At 35.4% G+C, this 22773-nt stretch overlaps 1 protein-coding gene across 1 annotated transcript in view; it reads left to right on the plus strand.

Moving 5' to 3' along the window:
* Positions 1 to 22773, plus strand: part of CFTR (CF transmembrane conductance regulator) — a 177245-nt gene that overhangs the window by 111487 nt on the left and 42985 nt on the right. The window contains exons 18-21 of the mRNA XM_023228189.2: positions 255 to 334; positions 3655 to 3805; positions 4715 to 4942; positions 7659 to 7759. Coding sequence (XP_023083957.1) covers positions 255 to 334; positions 3655 to 3805; positions 4715 to 4942; positions 7659 to 7759 — 560 coding nt within the window. The remainder of the gene's footprint in view (positions 1 to 254; positions 335 to 3654; positions 3806 to 4714; positions 4943 to 7658; positions 7760 to 22773) is intronic.

The following is a 22773-nucleotide window of genomic DNA, read 5'->3' on the forward strand; positions in this document are numbered from 1 at the left end:
TACTTCAAAGACATTGGTTGTTACTTGAGTCTTACAGGAATCTGAAACTTTTCAGAACGTTTAAAAGTACAAGACAATAACTTGAACACATACTTATTTAGAATGTTTGGAAAGAAACAAAATTTTCTAAGTCTTTATTTATCTGATTACATGCTAATTCTTATTTGGGTTCTGAATGAGTCTACCGTGATCCAAATTTAGTATTGAATATATTGATACATCTTTTGAGGAATTTGTCATCTTGTATATTATAGGTGGGATTCTTAATAGATTCTCCAAAGATATAGCAATTTTGGATGATCTTCTGCCTCTTACCATATTTGACTTCATCCAGGTATGTAAAAATAAGTACTGTTAAGTATGTCTGTGTTTGACATGTTGTTTTTTAAATAATAACAAAAGCAAATGCAATTTCGTTTTCAATTTTTATTTGATTGAGAGTTGAAGTCCTGTCTACTGAATTAATTTTGTGGTTATCCAAAGCCTTCAAAATCGATGTAAGTTTAGTAAATTCAATAACAAGTCAGAACTGTTTATCTGGCCCAGACCTGAGCCAATCCCACATTTAGATGTAATAGCTGTCTACTTGGGAGTGATTTGAGAGGCACAAAGGGCCATCTTTCCCCAGATCACTGGCTGTAAAGTGTGACATTTTGGCATTGGCATCACTATTTTATGGAAGCCAACCTCCCCGCAAAAGGCCTGTATTAGAATGAAGATGGATTCCCTGGGTGGGTTACACTTGAAACTAGCCTCACCGTGAACATTTTGGCACAGAGTAGCTAGCCCATTCCCCCACAGTAAGGACCATAAGGAAGGGAGAGAAGCAAAGATAAGTTTTTGAACAAAAGAGAGGGGAAATAAAAATCTAGGGTTTTATGAGGGCTGTCCCTGAGTGATAGATGTGAATAGGCCTCCAGGGAAGCCTGGCTCAAAGGCTGTCTCTTTGGGTTGGGGTGACTGACTGGTGGTGAGAGTGGAGAAGAAAAGGGCAGTGGAGGAGGTGAAAGTGAACTTGGGACATTAGATCTCCATAAGTGACAGGATTTAAGGAGTGTTGTAAGCTGTGGTTGTTGGACCAGGTTTGAGCACAGCTTCCTGAGCTTCCTGACTGGTTTAGGTCAAGCTCCAGAGAGCAAATGCCACAGTCTCAGTGATCTCCCTGGAGAAACAGTTGGAATAGGATGCTGCCCATGTTGGGATGAGTCATTGTCCCCTCTTGCTCTTTCCCCACCCCTGCAAAATAATAATACTGTATTTGATTGAACATATAAAACAAAAGAAGTATTATCACATAAGTGTGTGTATATAACCAAGATTGGCAGGTGCAGAAAAATCAGACTGTCAGTTTGCCTCATCTGAAATGATTGACACAAGTATATTTACTGTTCCAAGTGAACTTTGGCATTTTGGATATCCTTCAGTTGTTCTGTTTAAAAATATAACTTAGAAGCAGATGATGGAATATTTAAATCGATGCTTTGAATTCATGCATTCAAAGAAACATGTCCTGTGTCACTAAATGCTGACATTTGTTTTTCATGTTAAGAGTGTAAATAACTGGTCTCAAATATATTATTACATCATATAAGAATTGGAATGTGAACCTCTTGACTTGATTGTGGAAGTATTTGCCAATGGTGCCTCTTGATAATTATTTGAGGCTCACTTCAGAACTCCTCTGTAAGAGTTAGTTTTTAAATATTCATTTTATAAATTAACATTTTTGACATACGTGATGGCTCTCAAATTTTTTCTTTTCTGCCAATTTGAATCATTTCTGCTCAACATGTTTGTTTTTTGTTTGTTTGTTTTTAAATTGAGACGGAGTCTCACTCTGTTGCCCAGGCTGGAGTGCAGTGGTGCAATCTTGGCTCAATGCAACCTCCGCCTCCTGGGTTCAAGCGATTCTCTTGTGTCAGCCTCCAGAGTAGCTGGGATTACAGGTGCCCACCACCATGCCTGGCTAATTTTTGTATTATTACTAGAGATAGGATTTCACCACATTGACCAGGCTGGTCTTCAACTCCTGATCTCAAGTGATCCACCTGCCTCAGCCTCTTAAAGTGCTGGAATTACAGGTGTTAGCCACTGCACCTGGCCCGGTTCAACTTTTAATGCTAAGATTCATTTGTTGTTGTTTCATAAATGATTAAGCAGAGGTCTTTTATATTAATTTACCTATTTTATTTGTAAGAGAGTCTCATATTAAGGGAGCATAATATACGACAATCCAAATACAGTACAAATTTGGTTAATTTTGGTTTTGTTAAATGATTAATCACAGGGGTCCTTTAAATTGTGAGCTCCTCTGATTATACTTAATTGTGTTATACCTCCGGTTATACTTAATTTCAAACAAATGAAATTTAATTATTTTCATGACATTTCAGAAGCAGATCTGTTACACAAAATAAAGCATACCTATAAGTTTTCTTTTTTAAGAAATATTTCTGTTCACTCTATTTTCTATTACTTTTCTCTTTAAGGTTTTTAATTTTATTGTGGCAAGTCCACTTAACATGAGGTTTACCCTCTTAACAGATTTTTATGTGTAAGATACAATATTGTTCACCATGGGCAAAATGTTGCACGGCAGATCTCTGGAACTTATTCATTTTGCACTACTGAAATTTTATACCTGTTGATTAGTAACTCCCCATTTCCCTCTCTCCCCTGTCCTGTTGCCCATGGTTCTGTTCTTTGCTTCTTTGAGTATTTTGATATCTCATATAATCTTCATTCTATTTTCTAACTTTTGACAATGTTCTGACAAATTTGCTTTCTGGATTGGAGCACTGTATAGTGAAAATTGAAAATCGGGATTATTTTCTGCAGATTTCCACTATTTTACCCTGAGCAGACACTTATCTTGAAGGGTCTCAGGTTTGTCACTTGTAGAATGGGGAATATAAACCTAATAAGGGTCCCTTTCAGTTCTAAAGTTATATCAGTTGAAAATGCATGTGTCACTTATGGAAACTGATAGAGAACTGCCACACTGAATAGCATACGGATGTTATAAAGTGTTTATTTTTTTTCCTTTCTGCTGACTGTTACTTTATTTGTACTTTATTCAAATGGATTATTATGAAGTAAGTGTTGGCAGACTTTGTACCTTTTAAAAATGTATGTATGTGGTGTAATGTAGAAATATGGAATTTATTAAGTATGATTTATTTCAAGCATGAGAAAATATGCTCCAAAGGGTTAGATAGCTTGCCTAAATGACAAGCTTGTATTTCAAACAGAACTTTCTGAATCAAGACTCCAAGATGAACGCCCAACTTTCAAAAACTGTCTAAACCAAAATAAATCCTAAGATTCACCTTCATACTAAAATTATTTAAAAATAGTTTATTTTAAATTAATATTCACTTAAAATGTATTTATCATACAATACGTTAAAGTGCCTGGGAAATGAACATATCCCAAGATCAAAGAACACCATTTTTCAAAACTTCAAAAATGTTATCAGTGACCTGAACAATTTTTAAAATTTTCATACAGCCTATGAAAAATGTACTTGCAAATGGCTACTTTTCAACTAGGAATAGAATGGGGAGAGTATTTAGAAATAAATCACTGACATACTTTGTCCACTTTGCAATGTGAAAACGTTTACTCACAAACATGTTTTCTTCGATCTTGCAGTTGTTATTAATTGTGATTGGAGCTATAGCAGTTGTCGCAGTTTTACAACCCTACATCTTTGTTGCAACAGTGCCAGTGATAGTGGCTTTTATTATGTTGAGAGCATATTTCCTCCAAACCTCACAGCAACTCAAACAACTGGAATCTGAAGGTATGACAGTGAATGTGTGATATTCATCTTGGAAAAAAGCTACAAGAGCTATTTGAGATTCTTTATTGTTAATCTACTTTTCAAAAAAAATTCTGCTTTTAAACTTTCACATCATATAACAATAATTGTTTTCTACATGTATGTGTCTATAAAAGGAAACTGTATTACAAAGTACACATGGATTGTTTTTCTTAATTAATGGCCATGTGACTTCATTTTGGTTTTAAAATGGGTATATAGAATCTTACCACAGTTGGTGTACAGGACATTCATTTATAATAAACTTATATCAATTAAATTAAAAAATGATAGTGCTGCTATTACTAAAGGTTTCTCTGGGTTCCCAAATGATACTTGACCAAATTTGTCCCTTTGACTTTTTGTCTTCGGACACCCTTCCTTCATGTATTGGAGCTGCCATTTCGTGTTCCCCCAAACTCTACTTGAGCTGTTAGGGAATCACATTTTGCAGTGACAGCCTTAGTGTTGGTGCATTTTCAGGCAATAATTTTTCAGTATATTTCTGCTTTGTAGGTTATTAGCTAAATCAAGTCACATAAACTTCCTTAATGTAGATACTTGAAAAAATTGTCTTAACATTTTTTTCAGTAATAATTAATTTAGAATTAGCCAGAAAATTCCCAGTGGTAGCCAAGAAAAAGGAATAAATATTGGTGGTGATTTTTTAAGTTCCCATCTCTAGTAGCCAAGTAAGAAAGGAGGGTCACTCATTAATACAATAACAAATCACATCTATTCAAAGAATGGCACCAGTGTGAAAAAATCTTTTTAACCAATGACATATGCGATATGATTACTCTAATTTAGTCTTTTTCAGGTACATTGTGTTATGAAATTACATTCTGTGTTTATGTTATTTGCAATGTTTTCTATGGAAATATTTCACAGGCAGGAGTCCAATTTTCACTCATCTTGTTACAAGCTTAAAAGGACTATGGACACTTCGTGCCTTCGGACGGCAGCCTTACTTTGAAACTCTGTTCCACAAAGCTCTGAATTTACATACTGCCAACTGGTTCTTGTACCTTTCAACACTGCGCTGGTTCCAAATGAGAATAGAAATGATTTTTGTCATCTTCTTCATTGCTGTTACCTTCATTTCCATTTTAACAACAGGTACTATGAACTGATTAATTTTAGCTAAGCATTTAGTCAAAACTTTGTCAATGAATAAAATGCTGCATTCTTATAGGCTATCAATTTTTGGTATCTTTAGAGTTTTTTTGGAGTTCAATAATTAACAGATTTGTATATAGTATTATCCCTGTTTTCACAGTTTTAAAAACCGAGGCACACAGATTGTCAGATAGCAATTCTGTGATTGAAGGGGAAAAAATGTCACCTCTTCATACTCATATTGATGAAGAGTCCTAGCTTCAAAATTAATAGATCTCTAAAGAAGGTAAATGAAGCATCTGCATTCACACACACACACACACACACACACAGTTCCCCTTGTCAGTAAGTTTTGGTTTTTAAATCTCTACTAGGTAAAATTTGTTACCTAATTGCGAATTTTGCACAAAGTAAAACTGTCACAGAAAAGAAAGGAAGTGTCATGTTTTTCAAAAGAAAAAAAAAAGAAAGAAAGTGTCATGTGTTTTAAATACAAATGTTCTGGATTGATTTTAGGATCTTTAGTGAAAAACAAAGTATTTCATAATAAGTAAAATAAAAACCTATGTAGATAAATTTGTTTTCTCTAATTTAAGAATTTGAATTTCTGAGTGTTTATGATAAGTGTTGAAGTAAGTTGTTATATGTGACAGTGAATATTGGCAGAGTAAATGCCAAATCAATGCCAAATCTGGGGGATTATTTGATTGTAGGAACAGAATTCTGCTCAAACCAAAAGCAGGCATTTGTTGGAGTTACAGGAAGGCCTCAAGGAACACAGAGAAGGTGGTGCCATTTGACTCTTAAAGAAGCTGGAACAGGCACAAGAGAGTCAGCTGCAACTCTTCTTCTTCTTGAGTCTATATCTGTCCCGGGTCCATTCCTTTCTGTGACTGCTTCATTCCTTTCTCTCTCTAAAGACTGGTTTTCCTGATGTACCAGGGCTATGCCACATTGACTTTATGTAGTGTCTCCATTCTGGCCTCCTGAATTAACTGGCTTTCCTGGTGTACCAGGGCTATGCCACATTGACTTTATGTAGTGTCTCCATTCTGGCCTCCTGAATTAACAGGAGAACTCCTCTGTACAATTGCAAAGTCCTGGAGAGAACAGAAAACCGATTCCTTTTGGCTCAAGGGTCCACCTTCAGTCTACTCCGCTGCTATAAGGATAGTGGGTTTGCCACCTTTGTTGTTCTCTCAGCTAGGGCAGTGGGAAATGACTCTATGCAAGGAATATACATGGGCAGGCAAATGTACTAATCCTCATCAGTACTGCAATTTTAGGCAACTTTAAAAAATTCTTTTAAGTTATTTGAAAATGGGATCAAAGAAGGCTGAATTACATAAATGAAGATTTGTTAACAATTAATTCAAACCAATATAACACATGCTATAACATGGTTGAGTAAGATTGAGTCTTGATTTATTAGGGCAATAATCAAAACATTTAACAATCATTATCATACAGAACTTACCAATCAAATCAGATGCTTAGCCAGAGTGGATGTTGGTCACCCAGGTATTATTATCCCTGGCTCGACTGGTCTTCAGCTGTGTTAACTTGCAAACGTTAATTAGCTCTCTAAGCCCCTCATTTTCCTCAAGTGTAAATAGACACAACAATATTACCTATTCCATAGGTGTGGGTGAATAGTAAATGGGATGATTTGTCCAAAACACTTAGTATAGTGCCTGGTCCATGGTAAATACTAAATAAATGTTATCTGACTTATTATTATTAAAATTTTATCTTCTCATCTTGACCTTCAGAACAAGCAATATATTGGGGTCTAGGTAAATCTAACCTATATGAAAATAATTTAGTATTACATACAGATATATGCTGTGTATATTATGCCTTCTGTTAGAGGAATTGCAGAAACAAAAATTTCAATTAATAATAAGATGAATTATTTCTCCCAACTGTAGAACCTTTTGACAATTTTATCATGCATTACAGGAGTAAGATCTCTCGATTGGGACTTGATAGTTTAACTTTATAATAATTTAAGAACATTCCTCTTAGAGAATTTTTATGGCCATAATACTGAATACTTATGAGTTTTAATTAGCGATCCTTTTTAGCCCTTAAGCAAACATTTATTGTAATTAAACACTTATGTATCATTCTTCCCACGTGCACTAATCTTTTTTATTCTTTTTTTCTTTTTTTACATAGAGGGTATTATTTTCTCTTTCCAAATGGCAGACCTGTTAGTTTTCTGACTGTCGGGTGAAGTTCTAAGTCCATTTACTTCCCAACAGTATGCAATTAGCAAATGTCCTCCCTGCAAAGGCACAGAGCACATCTAAACATCTAAACATGCAGATGCTATTTGGACACACTATTCCCCTGCTTTTGGTTTCTTTGTAGAGGAGCTCATCTGGATACAGGATCTCATTTCCCCATTGCCCATTCTAATATTTGTTACTGTTATTACTTAGAGAATAATAGTAGAAGAGACAAATATGGTACCTACCCAATACCAACAACACCTCCAACATCAGTAACATTTTTAAAAAAGGGCAACAGTTTCCTAATATTCTATCACTCTTTGATTTAAAATCCTGGTTGAATACTTACTATATGCAGAACATTATTCTGTTAGTAAATGATGTGATGAACTGAGACTTAAAAATTGTTAAAATCAGCATAAAATTGAAATGTAAATTTAATAACATGAGGTTCATTTATGTCTTTTGTGCATCTATAGGAGAAGGAGAAGGAACAGTTGGTATTATCCTGACTTTAGCCATGAATATCATGAGTACATTGCAGTGGGCTGTAAACTCCAGCATAGATGTGGATAGCTTGGTAAGTCATTACCACCTTTTTAACTTTTATGAAAAAAATTCAGACAAGTAAAAAAGTATGAGTAATAGCATGAGGAAGAACTATATACCCTATATTGAGCTTAAGAAATAAAACATTACAGGTAAATTGAGGGTCACTCTGTATCTTTCATTAAATCCTTATCTCTTCTTTCCTCCTCAAAAATAGCCACTATGAAGATCTAATATTGCAGTGAGCATTCTTTCATCTGTTTCCTTGTTCAGGATTTTCTAGGACCAATACTTGGGAGTTGTACTACTGGGTCATAGAATTCACCCATGCTTAACTGAGTGGTGCCAAATTGTCCTCAGGTCTGTTGTACTGACATATATCCCCATCAAGAGAGTGCAAGAGTTCTCATAGCTACATATCTTCAACAACACTTGGTGTCTGATAGATGTGAAGTGATTACTAAAAATGTAGAGCATGTGGATACATAATTATTGGCTTTTGCTGTTCTCTTACATTAATTTCTTATTCATGTTGATTACTCATTTGTCACCTAGACTGTTTTTTCTTCCTTAATTAATTTGTAGGAATTTATGAGTTATGGATTGATTGTCAGCTCTATACATTTCAAACATAATCCCTCAGTCAGTGGCTTGGCTTATAGAGTCTTTTGATGAAAAGAAGCTTTTAAGTTTAATAAAATTCAATTTATTGTCTTTTCCTTTATGTTTTATGCTTTTGATATCTTTATTAAGAACTCCTTCCTTATCTTGGGTTCTCAAATTTAGCAGCATAACATTTTATACTATTATTTAAATTTTTTCACATCATTTAGTGATAGTGCCTTTCTTATTCGTGAAGTGTTTATCTTTGCCTTCTCTCTTTCTGCTTGATAAATATTGCCACACCTGTGTATAGTTTATTAGTGTGTACAAAGACCACATTTTAGTTGTGTTATTTCTTTCATTTTGGTTTTCTAGAGTGCAGAGCCATTAATATTATAGTAATGTTTGTGTGCTAATACCATATCAGGGGCACAAATCCCATTGCAGCAGGACTGAGAAATTAAAGGAAATGATACACATTTACCCATTTTTATTAAGAAAAACCAAAAGCATAATTTTCAATCAGACTATGTGGTTGGTCTGGATAGCTTCATCATTGAATTTTTAAAGCATTTTTGTGCTACTGTATTTAAAATTATTCATTCAGCACTGCTTTTGTAGATGGTTTAGAAACCCAAGTTAAGAGTGACTGTGCTGTGCAACACTATTATTTTACTCTTTTTAAAATTATGTTTTTTGCTTAAGTTTCTTTCCTTGTTCTCTGAGACAGTGTTCATGTTCCCAAACCACACACAGTTATTCAGCTAAAAAATTTGTATTATCAACTCCTGTCAGAACAAACAGCATTATAAAAAATATCTCCAGGGAAAAGAAAACCCTTTTAATGCTCTCTTCTGGTCCATGTGTCTTCTTATTTTCTTTAAGCATTTTCATAACACATTGAGCTGTAATTTAATCAGAACATGATTTATACTAAAGTTGATTTCTTTACCTCTAACTTTTTTTTTTAGTTTGATCAGCTCTCTTTAGCTTCTGTAGTTCTGTCTTTAATTCCATTCCAGTATGCTTCTGGAGTTGGGTCTCATAAATGTATAGAAATGTTTCTGTTGGAAAACAGCAGGAGAATATTAAATGAATATCGTGCTTACATCTATTTAATTCTTTGCCCAACCTTCTACAACTTTGACTTTACATTTAAGCTCCTCATGCACTTACATGTTTCTTTACCTAAAAACATCTTTTCACCATGGATGTATACAATTCCTTTCTCTTTGCTGTATTAATTTTCTTGGTTTACATAGTAGCCTCTACACATTGATGTCAAAACCTCTGTTTGGTGCATTTCTACTCTGCATGTTCAATCTCCATGAAAGTTTCTGTAAGGCATTTTCATTCCTCTAGTTTTTCACATGTGCATCCTGGCTTTGTGACCTGTGCTTTGATATTGTGCCTTTCATCTTGTGGCACTGAAGGATCTTTGCAAGGACCTATTATGTTATAATACAGTCTATGAAAAGTATCAATATTTGCATTTGATCACATTTAAAAAATCACATTCTTTTGTTTGAATATAAAGGGAATATGTGAGTTATTTCCCTGCCAAATAGCACAAGTAGTAGGCTTTCCTGGATGTTTATGGGCATTTATCTGGTTATTGATTCCCATCATAGTGCTGTTACCCGTGCCATTGCTAAACTTATACAGTAACTTTTTTGTTTTCACCTTGGCATATGTTGAGAGTAGGAAATAGATATGACTATGCCCTCAAATTTTACGTTTATGTGATGTTAATCCCAAAGGTCCTTGTGACTTCTGAAGTAAAAACTCAGTGTTGTCATTTTACTTACTGAGTTGTTAACTAAATTTAGCATTGAGTTTACAATGAAGTAAACAAGGTGTTTAATTTGATGTATACTTCTAGTTTTTCAGGAAAAAAAATGTTTATACTTGGAAAGAATAGTTTATTTACCCAACTGGCCTAGTTTAGACAGGAACACAAAGTCAAATGTCAACAGAACTCTGAAGTTATAAAAATGACAGTGTGGCTTTTTTTTTTAACCTTCCACCTGGTGCTTATGCCCAAGTGCCTAGCTTTCTGTAGCTCTCAACTAATAAAGGTAATGCTTTGATAACATTTAACCTCAAGTTGCATTGTGTCTATGATCACATATCTCAAATATTGGTACACAAAACTGTACAACCACCTTTTTTTATTAGATTTTCCTATGAAATTCCTTATTATATTCCCTAAGATAGCTTTTTTCCCACCTTCTTCTCCCTTCTCAGGTCCTCGAATAATTTCAACGCCTGCACTTTCAGCCAGTGACTTTATTATATCTTTTTAAAAAAACTTAAAAAAATTTTTTGATGCAACCAGAAAGAATTTTCTCGTTTCTCTCCACCAGTTGCACCAGCCTACTGCACCTCTCCTCATGTACCACCTTCTGCCGGTGTTCTTGCTCCTATATTCAGGAGCAAGTAATATGCAATACCTACCTCTTCGTGGGACCTTTCTCATTAGCATAAAAATACTTTCCCTTGATCTCCAGCTACTATCCCGTTTCTTTGACCTATATATAGCAAAATATCTGAGAAAGGACAACTTTCCATCTTTTCCTCAACCTACTTCTGTTTTTTTCTCAATCCACTTTCATTTCATTGTTTTCCTCAACCCATTCTTTCCACAACCTACTTCATTTTATTTCCATCAGCACCATAACTCAGGATCAACATCTTGCCAGAGCTAATTTCCTTGTCTCCCTTAACAGCTCCAGCAGTATTTATGCATAGACAAGTTCTTCTTGTGATACTTTCTCTCTTGCTTCCGTGACACTTCTCTCACTTCATTTTCCTTCTACCTCTCTGGCTCCTCCTTGGTCCCTTTTCCTGGCCCCTTCTCTCTTTCAGATCTCTAAACATCAACTATATCTCAGCCCTGTTCTACTGACACTCTCTAGCTGTTATTTTCTAAACCCATGCTTCAGAAACCGTCTCTTGATGAATCTTGGAAGGCCAAGGCAGGCGGATCACTTGAGGTCAGGAGTTTGAGACCAGCCTGGCCAACATGGTGAAACCCCATTTCTACTAAAAATACAAAAATTACCTAGACATGGTGGCATGCACCCAGCTACTAGAGAGGCTGAGGCACGAGAATTGCTTGAACCTGGGAGATGGAGTTGCAGTGAGCCGAGATCACGCCACTGCACTCCAGCCTGCGCAATAGAGGAGACTCCATCACACAGACACACACAACGAAAATAAACCAGCTCTTGATGAATCATAAATTTGTATCTCTAGTTTAGACCTCTATCCTGCTGTCTAAATGTGTATCCAACTATCATCTTGACACCACCATATGTTCATAAAACACAATTATAGAGTGTCTTTCAGTAGGCTTGACATTTTAAGGCATGAGTTTCTGTTCAATATCTCCTTAAAATGTACCCAGGGTCTCAGGAGACTATTAAAACAGGACAAAGCTTCTATTCTACTTACTAATGTGTCTGGCCTTATTTGGCAGGTTGGATAAAAAGTCATCTGAACATTGTCACTTTATGAATAATATAGTTTAATAGTTTGTGAATCACCCCTGTAATTTAATAAATAGTAAAATTATCAGAATCTAATTTAATAATTCCTGTTGGAACACCCCATGTTAGGGGATTTCCAGTTATTTCAATTGATATCTCAATGTTTTAAAAAGTATTTATTTCTATTAATAATTCACTCTTTATTTTAACATAAATTGTGGCTATCTATCTCTGTTCATTTCAATTGTATTTCTCATACCATTCTATAGATGGGGTGAAAAGAAAAGTGTTGATTTTTTAAAACTCCTTACCTCAAATACTGTATGAATTTATAGTTGTTATTGCTAAAGCAATTATTATATATTTTTTCCTCCAAAACAAAGTTGTGTGCTGGTTTATTTTCTTTGGACTCATAAGATGCCTTCAATTTTTAGTAACATAAGTCTTCTCTTTCTCCTATTCTTAGCTACTTAAGTGTTATGTAACTTAAATAAGCACTTAAGATTTCTATCTGTATGAACGAATAAAGATTAAATAAATAAGATCTAGAAAGGGTGACAAGGTGATGCTTCAAACTGAACCATACCAAGCCATCTAGCGACTGATAAATTACTCACACTCATAGTCACATTGTTGGAAAGAAGCCATTGACAATTCAGTTTGTTTCAAGACTGTCTACCACATAATGGGCACAACTAAAAGACTACTTTTTGTTTTTTACTGTTTGTTTTGTTGATCAAGTGACTGATTGTACAATGACCAACAAGAAGTCTGATGTGTAGAGAAAAGGGGAACCTGGCTTTTCTGCCTTACTCCTGTTGCCTAATTCTGAGCATGTGAATATTATTCTGTTTCTTTAATTCTCCCAGAGAAGCAGCAGATAAACCATCCCTGTTTCTGTTAGCTGTCTACCCTGTTCAACTTTGTGTTTCTGATAACATAAGAAGAAAGCCACCAGTGTGAGCAGGGAAGGCAATGAATCTGCAAGGCTTGTGGACAGATTTCTGTTAGTGAGGCTCTAGAAAATTCTTCCAAGATTGATGCAATCTGAGAAGAGTTTTCTGTCAATAGAAACGCCAGAGGTTTCTCCTTTGTCCTTTTATTGTCTGTGTTTGTTTTGGGTTCCAGTAAAGATCAAGTGACTGATTGTATAATGACCAACAAGAAACCTGATGTGTGGAGAAAAGGGGTACCTGGCTTTTCTGCATTACTCCTGGTGCTTAATTTTCTTGTACTGAAAGTAATTTTTGCTGTAAGAATCTGAGGGGAGGAGTCATTTCTTCAATTTTTTTGGTCTCCTTTTAATGGTTTCTTGATCATGTCTATATTTATTTTTCTGTTTCCACAAGTCTTTGTGGTATATTTTCCCCTCATGACCTCTGTCTCAAGACTTCCTTCCATCCATCTCTTCTCATTGCATCCTGTAGAGTATCTGTGGTAAGAGCCCTGCATTCCATTCTGGCCTTGCCACGTGGGGCCTTGGGCAAGTCCTAGACTCCTTGAGGGCCTTATTTTTCTCATTTGTAAAATGAAACAGTTTGGTGAGAAGTTTTCTAAGGTTCCTTCCAGCTTTGACAATCTCTCTCTTCTAGATCTTTTTCCTATGAAAAATTTCAAATCTTGATTAGCGTGTAGGCAGGTATTATTCCACATCCTGACAGGAATCACATTTCTGCTACTATCCCTGAATGCTAGAGTCCATTGATTAAGTTATTCACTGCTGCAATTATCAGAGCTGATCAAAGAACTCTGAACCAGTAACTAGAACTAACAAATGAAATGCCATTATGATGTTCTAGAGTCTTGGATTAGTAGAAGAGGTTTTAACAAGAACCTTAAGAAATTGCTGGAATGTTAAAAACAAACAAACAAAAAAGGTTGAAAGGTTTAGAAAATTCACTGCGCTTTGTGCCTATCATTTTTCTTCCTGGGTTTAGATAATCTCATTTTTGCAATGAAGGAATGAATTAGATCACAAGTTCTCATCCTAGTAGCACATGCAGAATCTTTATAAAAACACAGAGTAGCCAGGTGTGGTGGCTCATGCCTGTAATTCCAACACTTTGGGAGGCTGGGGCAGGTGGATCACTTGAGAACAGGAGTTGAAGACCAGGCTGGCCAACATGGCAAAACTCTGTCTCTACTAAAAATACAAAAATTAGCCAGACACATGCCTCCCAGCTACCGGGGAGGCTGAGGCAAAAGAATCCATTGAACCCCGGAGGTGGAGGTTGCAGTGAGCCAAGATAGCTCCACTGCACTCCAGCCTGGCGACAGAGTGAGACTCTGTCTCAAACAAAACAAAACAAAACAAAAACACAGACTACTCAGGGTCCACTAAAACCAGTAAAGTCAGTTCTCTTGGTAGGGGGCAGGGTGACTGAGTATGATGTTTGTCATTTTAAAAGTGCTCCAGGTGATTCTAGTGTGTATCAAGCGAGACTGGTGAACCACTAAACTACATGCTAAGACTCATTTTAGCTCTGATTTTCTGTGAGTCATAGCAGAGGGCTCAGCAAACTTTTTCAATAAAGGCTAAGATAGTAAATATTTTCAGCTTTGTGGGCTGTGTTGTCTTTATGACAACTCAACTCAGTGTTTGTAGGGCAAAGCAGCTGTACATAATATGTAAACTAATGGGAGTAGCTACATGTGTCCTGTGGGTCATAGTTTTGCTGACCCCTGGTCTATGTCATAGAATTTCCTTTTGAATTGATGGACCACCAGCAAATGACTTTTGTCCTATATCAATCAATGATGCATACATAAATCTCTACAAGGCATGTAAAGAATGAGGCTTAGTGACAGAGTAATTTGGGGAAGACACAATATTGCAAAATTCCGATGTTTGGAGAAAAATCATATTAAAGTAGTGAAAACTGTGAGAAAGTATTTTGATTTGTTGTTTTGGATTCCTCTTTTTGCAAATTCTTTTGAAATATTTTCAGCGGAAGCCACATAAATCCAATTGCATTCACCAAGCTAGATTGTAATTAAGCTCCAGAGTAAGTAATAGATGTGATGAGTGATGTCTGAGCTTTTACATGGAAGAGTAAGTTTGAGTCTTCATTTGCCCATTTACACACTTAGTACCATGTTTACCAAAGTTCTTAGTTATTGAAAATGGGCACCCGCATATTTTGAAACCTTGGTATTAACTTGGGATATGCCTTTTGTCATGTTGCAAATAGGTTTTGTTTCTGTTTTGTGAAGATCACCGTCTCTGTCACTTCTAATAGAAAAAGTGATACTGACTTCTCAAGTGATTTGACACAGGTTAAAATATGTAAACCGTTTCTGTAGAGAGCAAGCTGTAATATACTAAAGGGCTAGGTTTATAGTATAATATAAGTAACTCATTTATGCTGTTAATAATTTATAGCAACATGGCACTTGACTGACTTTTTATGTGCTCTAGCCGTGTAAGTAATAGATGTAGAAACATAGACCAGAGTTTCAAGAACATGTTTTGGGCAGAGTCTGTTTTCTTGCTATTATCTCTTAGGTTTATGCTCATGGCCTAAAGATTATGCTAATGGATCTAACTTGGCCTTGGATGTCAGGTCTGTGTTAGCAAGTATTGAAAAGCATAGTTTTTGCCTACTGGGAAGGATTTATGATGTAAAAGCCTTAAATCTCCCCTTTTATATACTTCATACTTACAAAATTTTTCCTGTGAAATGTGTGACTTTTTTACATTGTGCCTGTTTTCTAGATGACTCTCTTCATATTTATTTCTTACAATCCTTCAATAACTATCAGTCATGAAGTCTCTTCATAGTGTTGCCAGCCAGATCTCAGGTGTGTGAAGTGTATTTTCTATTATGGCTTTTGGGGTATGATGACACATAGTTTGGGTGTTAATGCCTAATCTAGATGTGCTGGCTTCTGAACAACCAAAAGGATGAAAGGAAATAGAACAAATATTTTTGTGAGGGAGAGGAGTCTGGCTTCTTGACTTATTCTAGAAAAAGCCTGTAAGCCTCCTCTTCCCTCTTTGTCACACAAAGTGAAAAGGAAAATCAAGAATTATTTTCTTCTTGGCTTAAATGCATCCTTTATAAAGTAAGACTGAGATTAGGCTGTGAAACTATCTTTTTGTCAAGGCTGTCATAATCCCAAAACACTTTGTTCTTCTAATGCTTAGGTTAGTTTGAACTGTGACCATTTTTATAAAGATAGTGAGGTCCAGTTTTAAGGACTGACTCCTTCTCAAGGGACTCAGAAGAGTTTTGGAGAATAACAAAATTAAATAATGAAACCAAGAATTTAAACCAGATGATGATCCTTAAGAAAAGTTCTCATCAAATTTGGGCTAAACTCTAATGTACAGAGGTCTGCACAAATTATGTCACGTTTTCTTTCCCACAAATGAAGAATGGGGTTCATTGTGTCATTGGTTGGGTCTCATTTTGGCTTCATCTTCTATATCTCAAAGTCTAAGAAAAGTGCTTCTACCGAAGTGGGTGTTGGCTATCATGAGACTTTGCTGCTGGCAGGCCAGCTTGCTGCTCTAGACAGAGATATCCCTCGATCCTCCTTGGACAACTCTTTTCTGTGCACAGGAAACAGCAGGCTGGGGTTAAGGAGTTTGCCAATCCAGTCATTCTGATAATTGTGGAATATGAATTTCTATCCAGCACAATCTAGGTAGCTAGCTACACAATGGCACAGTTTTTATGTATCAGGTGAAAATGTTTAGTAGGCACTCTAAATGAGAGAAAAGGTTAAGTGAGGTTAAAAGCTCAATGAAAACAAATAGATGAGACTAAGAATAGTTCGATAGGTTGTAACTTCCGTCTAATCCAAATAGCAATGAATATTTTGAGGCTGAGGAGCTGAGGGGTAAAATTGCAGCCTGGACTACTTGCTAATGTAGACTTGTAGCACTGTTATTGTTACTGCACAGACACTACTTTCTGCATAGGAGGTAGAATAATGAATTCATTCATTATTAACAAAGATTTATTAAGTGACTGCGTGGTACTAACCACTAGATGGGAAGGGATGTTTTGAACTGTCCATTGTTTGAATATAACAAGGAACACTTTGAACAAGGTTACTATAGTAGGCAGAATTGGTTTAACATGAAGCCTATGAGACATAAGCCGCAGGTCCTCTCACGTGCAGGAACTCCTTTGAAGGCCCTGTACTTAATTCTATATGCATAATTTGGATTTGGATTCTTTTTTTTTTTTTAAAGAATTCCCCAAATTACTTAAGCTTCAGGCTCCACAAAATCTGGATCCATTCCTGGTAGCAGCTGTGAATCTTTGACTATGAAATTACGTGAAATGTCTGTTCATATCCTTTGCCCACTTTTTGATGGGGTTGTTTGTTTTTTTCTTGTAAATTTGTTTGAGTTCTTTGTAGGTTCTGGATATTAGCCCTTTGTCTGATGAGTAGATTGCAAAAATTTTCTCCCATTCTGTAGGTTGCCTGTTCACTCTGATGGTAGTTTCTTTTGCTGTGCAGAAGCTCTTTAGTTTAATTAGATCCCATTTGTCAATTTTGGCTTTTGTTGGCATTGCTTTTGGTGTTTTAGACATGAAGTCCTTGCCCATGCCTATGTCCTGAATGGTATTACCTAGGTTTTCTTCTAGGGTTTTTATGGCATTAGGTCTAACGTTTAAGACTCTAATCCATCTTGAATTAATTTTCGTATAAGGAGTAAGGAAAGGATCCAGTTTCAGCTTTCTACTTATGGCTTGCCAATTTTCCCAGCACCATTTATTAAATAGGGAATCCTTTCCCCGTTTCTTGTTTTTCTCAGGTTTATCAAAGATCAGATGGCTGTAGATGTGTGGTATTATTTCTGAGGACTCTGTTCTGTTCCATTGGTCTATATCTCTGTTTTGGTACCAGCACCATGCTGTTTTGGTTACTGTAGCCTTGTAGTATAGTTTGAAGTCAGGTAGCATGATGCCTCCAGCTTTGTTCTTTTGACTTAGGATTGTCTTGGCAATGCGGGCTCTTTTTTGGTTCCATATGAACTTTAAAGCAGTTTTTTCCAATTCTGTGAAGAAAATCATTGGTAGCTTAATGGGGATGGCATTGAATCTATAAATTACCTTGGGCAGTATGGCCATTTTCACGATATTGATTCTTCCTATCCATGAGCATGGTATGTTCTTCCATTTGTTTATGTCTTCTTTTATTTCACTGAGCAGTGGTTTGTAGTTCTCCTTGAAGAGGTCCTTTACATCCCTTGTAAGTTGGATTCCTAAGTATTTTATTCTCTTTGAAGCAACCATTCATGATTTGGCTCTCTGTTTGTCTGTTACTGGTGTATAAGAATGCTTGTGTTTACAGGCTCACTGCACTCATGGCAATAGATGCAAAAATCTAAAAATAACAAATCAAATGCAACAGTATATTTCAAGTATGCAAGGATAACTTAGTATTAGAAAAATCTATATTTTATTTCAATATATTAAAAGAGAAAAAGCATTATCATCTCAATGAATACATGAAAAGGATTTAATAAAATTCTCTCATTTGTGATTTTGAAAAATGTCTTAGTGAACCTTTAGATCACACCATATATGAAAATTAACTCAAGATGAAGACTTAAATGTAAGACCTGAAATCGTAAAACTCCTAGTAGAAAACATAGGTTAAAATGTCCTTGACATTGGCCTTGGCAATCATTTTTGGGTATGACATCAATAGCACAGACAAAAAAGGATAAATAGACAACTGGAAATACATCAAACTTAGTGTTTGCATAGCAAAGGAAACAATCTACGAAATGAAAAGACAGCCATAGAATGGGAGAAGATATTTGCAAATCCTTTATCTGATAAGGGGTTAATATCCAAAGTATATAGTGAACTCACACAACTCAACAGCAAGAAAACTCATTTAAAAAATGGGCAAACAACCTGAACAGACTTTTTTTAAAGATATGCAAATAGCAAACAGATATATGAAAAGATACTCAACATTAGTAGTCATCAGGGAAACGCAAATCAAAACCACAATGAGATGGCACAGCACATTGTTAGGATGACTGTTAATCAAAATGACAAGAGATAACAAGTATTGGTGAGGGTGTGAAGAAAACCTCACCAATTTCTTCTGTATTGTTGTATACAAGGGATTGTACACAACATCTATATACTGTTGGTGTACAAGGGATTGTAAACTGGTATAGCCATTATGGAAAACAGTATGGAGTTCCTCAAAAACTTAAAAATGGAACTCCCATGTGACCCAGAAGTCCCTTGCAGGGTATACATCCAAAGGAAATAAAATCATTATGTCAAAGTGGTGTCTTTACCCTCTTGTTCACTGCAGCATTATTTGCAGCAGTCAAGACATGGAAACAAACTAAGTGTCTGTCAATGGATGAATGGATACAGAAAATGTGGTATATGTACATAAAATACTGTTCAACCATAAAAGAGAAGGAATCTTGCCACATGAGATAAGAGGGATGAACCTGAAGGACATTATGCTAAGCAAAACGTCAGACATAGAAAGACAAACACTGTATGATCTCACTTATATACGAAATCTAAAAGAGGCTAACTCCTAGAAGTACAAACTAGAAAGGTGGTTGCCAGAGGCTGGGAGGTGGGGCAAATGAAGAGATGCTGGCCAAAGATTACAAACATTCAGTTATAAGATAAATAATTTTGGGGACTCTAATGTACAGCATGGAGGCTATTGTGAATAATACAGTTCTGTTTACTTGAAATTTGCTGAAAGTAGATCTCAAGTTTCCTCACCCCTGGCCACACACAAAGTGTAACTATGTATGGTGATGGATGTGTTGGTTAAAGTGATCATGGTAATCATTACACAATATATACAGATTTCAAATCATCATGTTGTACACCTTGAATATGTACGATTTTTATTTTTCAAGTATATCTAAATAAAACTAGAAAAAAATAAAAATATTGAAATAAAAAAAGAAATTAAGTGTACAAGAAATAGGACTTTACTTTTTCTGTAATTGAGTTTATTTTCTATTTGATCATGCATTCCACTGAGTGAAAGAAACAATATCATTGAATTCAGAGATATTGCTGGGTTCTAAGTAGAGTTTACAGAATGCCATGATATTAGGGATTAAGGAGTGTGTTGCCCTATATCATCTTTTGTCCGTGCTGTCTCTGAGGCACAGATGTTCCTGTGTGACCTAGAGGGGCATGGTCCAGGTAGATGGAGTCTTTGTCCTTCTTGTTCTCACTGTGAGCTCTCCCTTGCTGCCCGTGAGGGGTCAAAAGATTCAAATCTGAAGCTATATCAAATCATCTGTGCGTAGACATTCCAAGCAACCAAGTTCACTCTACTGCTGCCACGTCATGCAAGGCACACTATGGCACAAGTATTTCCTGGGCTTTGCCTTGGAATTCAGGCACAGGCCTCCTTTGTTCTAAAATTCCCCATATCTACTTGAGGATAAAGCCAGGATTTGGTTGCAAGGCAGAACTTTTCTTAGAGGACCTGGTATCTAAACCCTTTTGTTATCCCCACTTATGGAGTGAGGAGCGTGACTGCTTCTAATCCATCATAATTTTGTCTATGGCTACTGTTTTTGCATGAACACTATGTTTTGAGTCCTTAGGCTTTGGCTTTTGGCACTTAAAGGCCAATATTCACATGGCTCAAAATTTTCAAATGATCAATATCTGACTTGAGTTTCAAAAGCCAGTTTTTGAAACTTAAATGACCAGAATTGATTTGTTGTGCTCTGGTTCTGATGTGGCCTCTCCTTCCAGAGATACTGGAGGTAGAATAGTCAAGCTGGAAAGTCCGCGACTACAAGGAATTGGTTAGTAATTCATAATGTTATCTGTCCACATCTATTCAGTGATGGCATCTCAGTGGCTGCACAACTGACCATGGTGAAAGTGTTTGCACAAGCCACTTTTTCTTCCTGTCAGAAAATGTTCTCACCCACTGAATTGAATGACTATCTGATCATATGCTGTGAATGAGTGCCCCGTCTTAAGATTAAATCACGTGTTCTTGGCTAGGCATATTTGTCCATGCTGTGGGGAGCTATAATAGTCTGTCTTAGAGCCACATTAAGCAGCTAGACTGTAAGAAAGACAATGAGTTGGAAAGTTACATTTTCTAAATTTGATTGATACATTCCATTTGTCACATTTCACATTAGAAGTTGTGGATTCACCCTCTATGAGCTTCACTAATGCAGAATGTAATTTGCAATGCTCAAACACAAGTCCTAAACAGAAAACATTGTATGTTACATTCCAGTGCAGCCAAAATAGTGGTTTTGAAAGTCCTTATTTTCTAATAATACTATGTGTAATTTTGAGTCATTTAATAGCTACAGTTAAATGTTTTATTGATTGGAAGTATTGAAATGTGAAGGATTTTTGTTATATAGTGTCTTTCCTATTTTGCTTAATAAAAAATAAGTTTAGAACTGTGTGTAGAATTAACGTGCAAAAACATCAAGTCTCAACTTTATACAGTTAATCTACATTCGTGTATACCCTTCAATTATTTCAAGAGAGGGATACTATTCTTATGCAGGATAAATACAATGAGATATTTTAAATGCATTGTAACTGTATCTCTGGCGGTTTCATCTCAATAGTAGTTGTAATTTTGATTTATCTCCCAGACCTTATTATAAACTAGCAGCTCTCTATGACAATTAATGACAGTGTAAGAGTGTATTTTAATTCAAAGTTAATCAAGAATGACTGAGTTAAGACTTAGCTACTCGTAAAAGTAGCTCATAAATCAGAATTTAAAATATTACCTGTGGAACAATCATGACTATATGCCTTTTACTTCCTCTACTATTATTTAGAGTGTGGGCTTTGGGTCCTTCTCACTTCCATTAATAGTGGGCTTGACTTCAGAGGATTATTTTCTTGAATCTTGAATAATTGCTGAACAGCAATTGAAGATATTTTCAAGATGAAGGAAACTGAAGCCCAGAATCACTAGAATGAAAAAAGAACTTCCCAAACAGTGCAGGCTTGATCAATGGCATGTGAAAACAGGCAATACAGTTAAAGTTGCTAAGATGGAATTTTAATGTTCAATTAAGGATCTGTCTAAACTCCTCTGCTTTATCCACTAATCATTCCATATTAAAGATGAAGAGTTTTTCCCATTTCAGCTTTTGATAATGAAAAATAGAAATAATAGAAGCAAATGCACTTTTGCACACATTTTTTCCCAAAAAGAATAATTTTTAAAGTCTAAACATTTGGTATAAATGAGATGATATGTTAATATTGTAAAGGAAAGCTCATTAAACTTTTGACTGAATAAAGCCAGCATCAATAATTACTAGTAAGACTAAAAATAAGAGTAAAATTGTGTCTAATCAGCTACTAATACCTGGGAAGGATTGAGTCACAGGGTCAAAGATGATATCTTTTAAAAATAGAAGTTGAGTGAATTCAAAGTCTTCAAATTCATTCTTTTATTCATTTATATTTATTTACTCACTAGTATATTCATTCCTTTATTCATTTATTGTTCAAATATTTATTGGGTACTTATTGTATGCCATGTTGTTTTAAAAATCATATTCCAAATTCCAATAAGTCATAATTATTCAAAGAAGTATGTTTTTTTTTAAAATGGAACACCTTTAAAAATTGAGTCATTTTATTTCTGAATGCATTAAAGATAAACTTTATTAAATGTTACATAAATAGATTTATAAAGCAGATAAATATTTAACTTCAAATATAACCCTTATATGCAATTACATTTTCCTTAGCACTAAAAATGAGTAATTAAGTAATTTAGATTAAAAGTGTAATTATTTAACTGCAGATATTTGCCAATTACTTAAATTGTTTGAAGATTATAGCGAAGTTGTTTAAAATTGTCTAATCATCAAGAGTTCACTTAACCACCTGGTTGACACATAAAATTATAGTTAGTTACTAAGGTAGTTCGAGAGAAAGAGAAGAATCTTCAGTAGTGATTTTGAGGTGTGGTA

The sequence above is a fragment of the Piliocolobus tephrosceles genome, chromosome 8, assembly GCF_002776525.5.
Source record: "Piliocolobus tephrosceles isolate RC106 chromosome 8, ASM277652v3, whole genome shotgun sequence".
In the NCBI taxonomy this organism is placed as follows: domain Eukaryota; kingdom Metazoa; phylum Chordata; class Mammalia; order Primates; family Cercopithecidae; genus Piliocolobus; species Piliocolobus tephrosceles.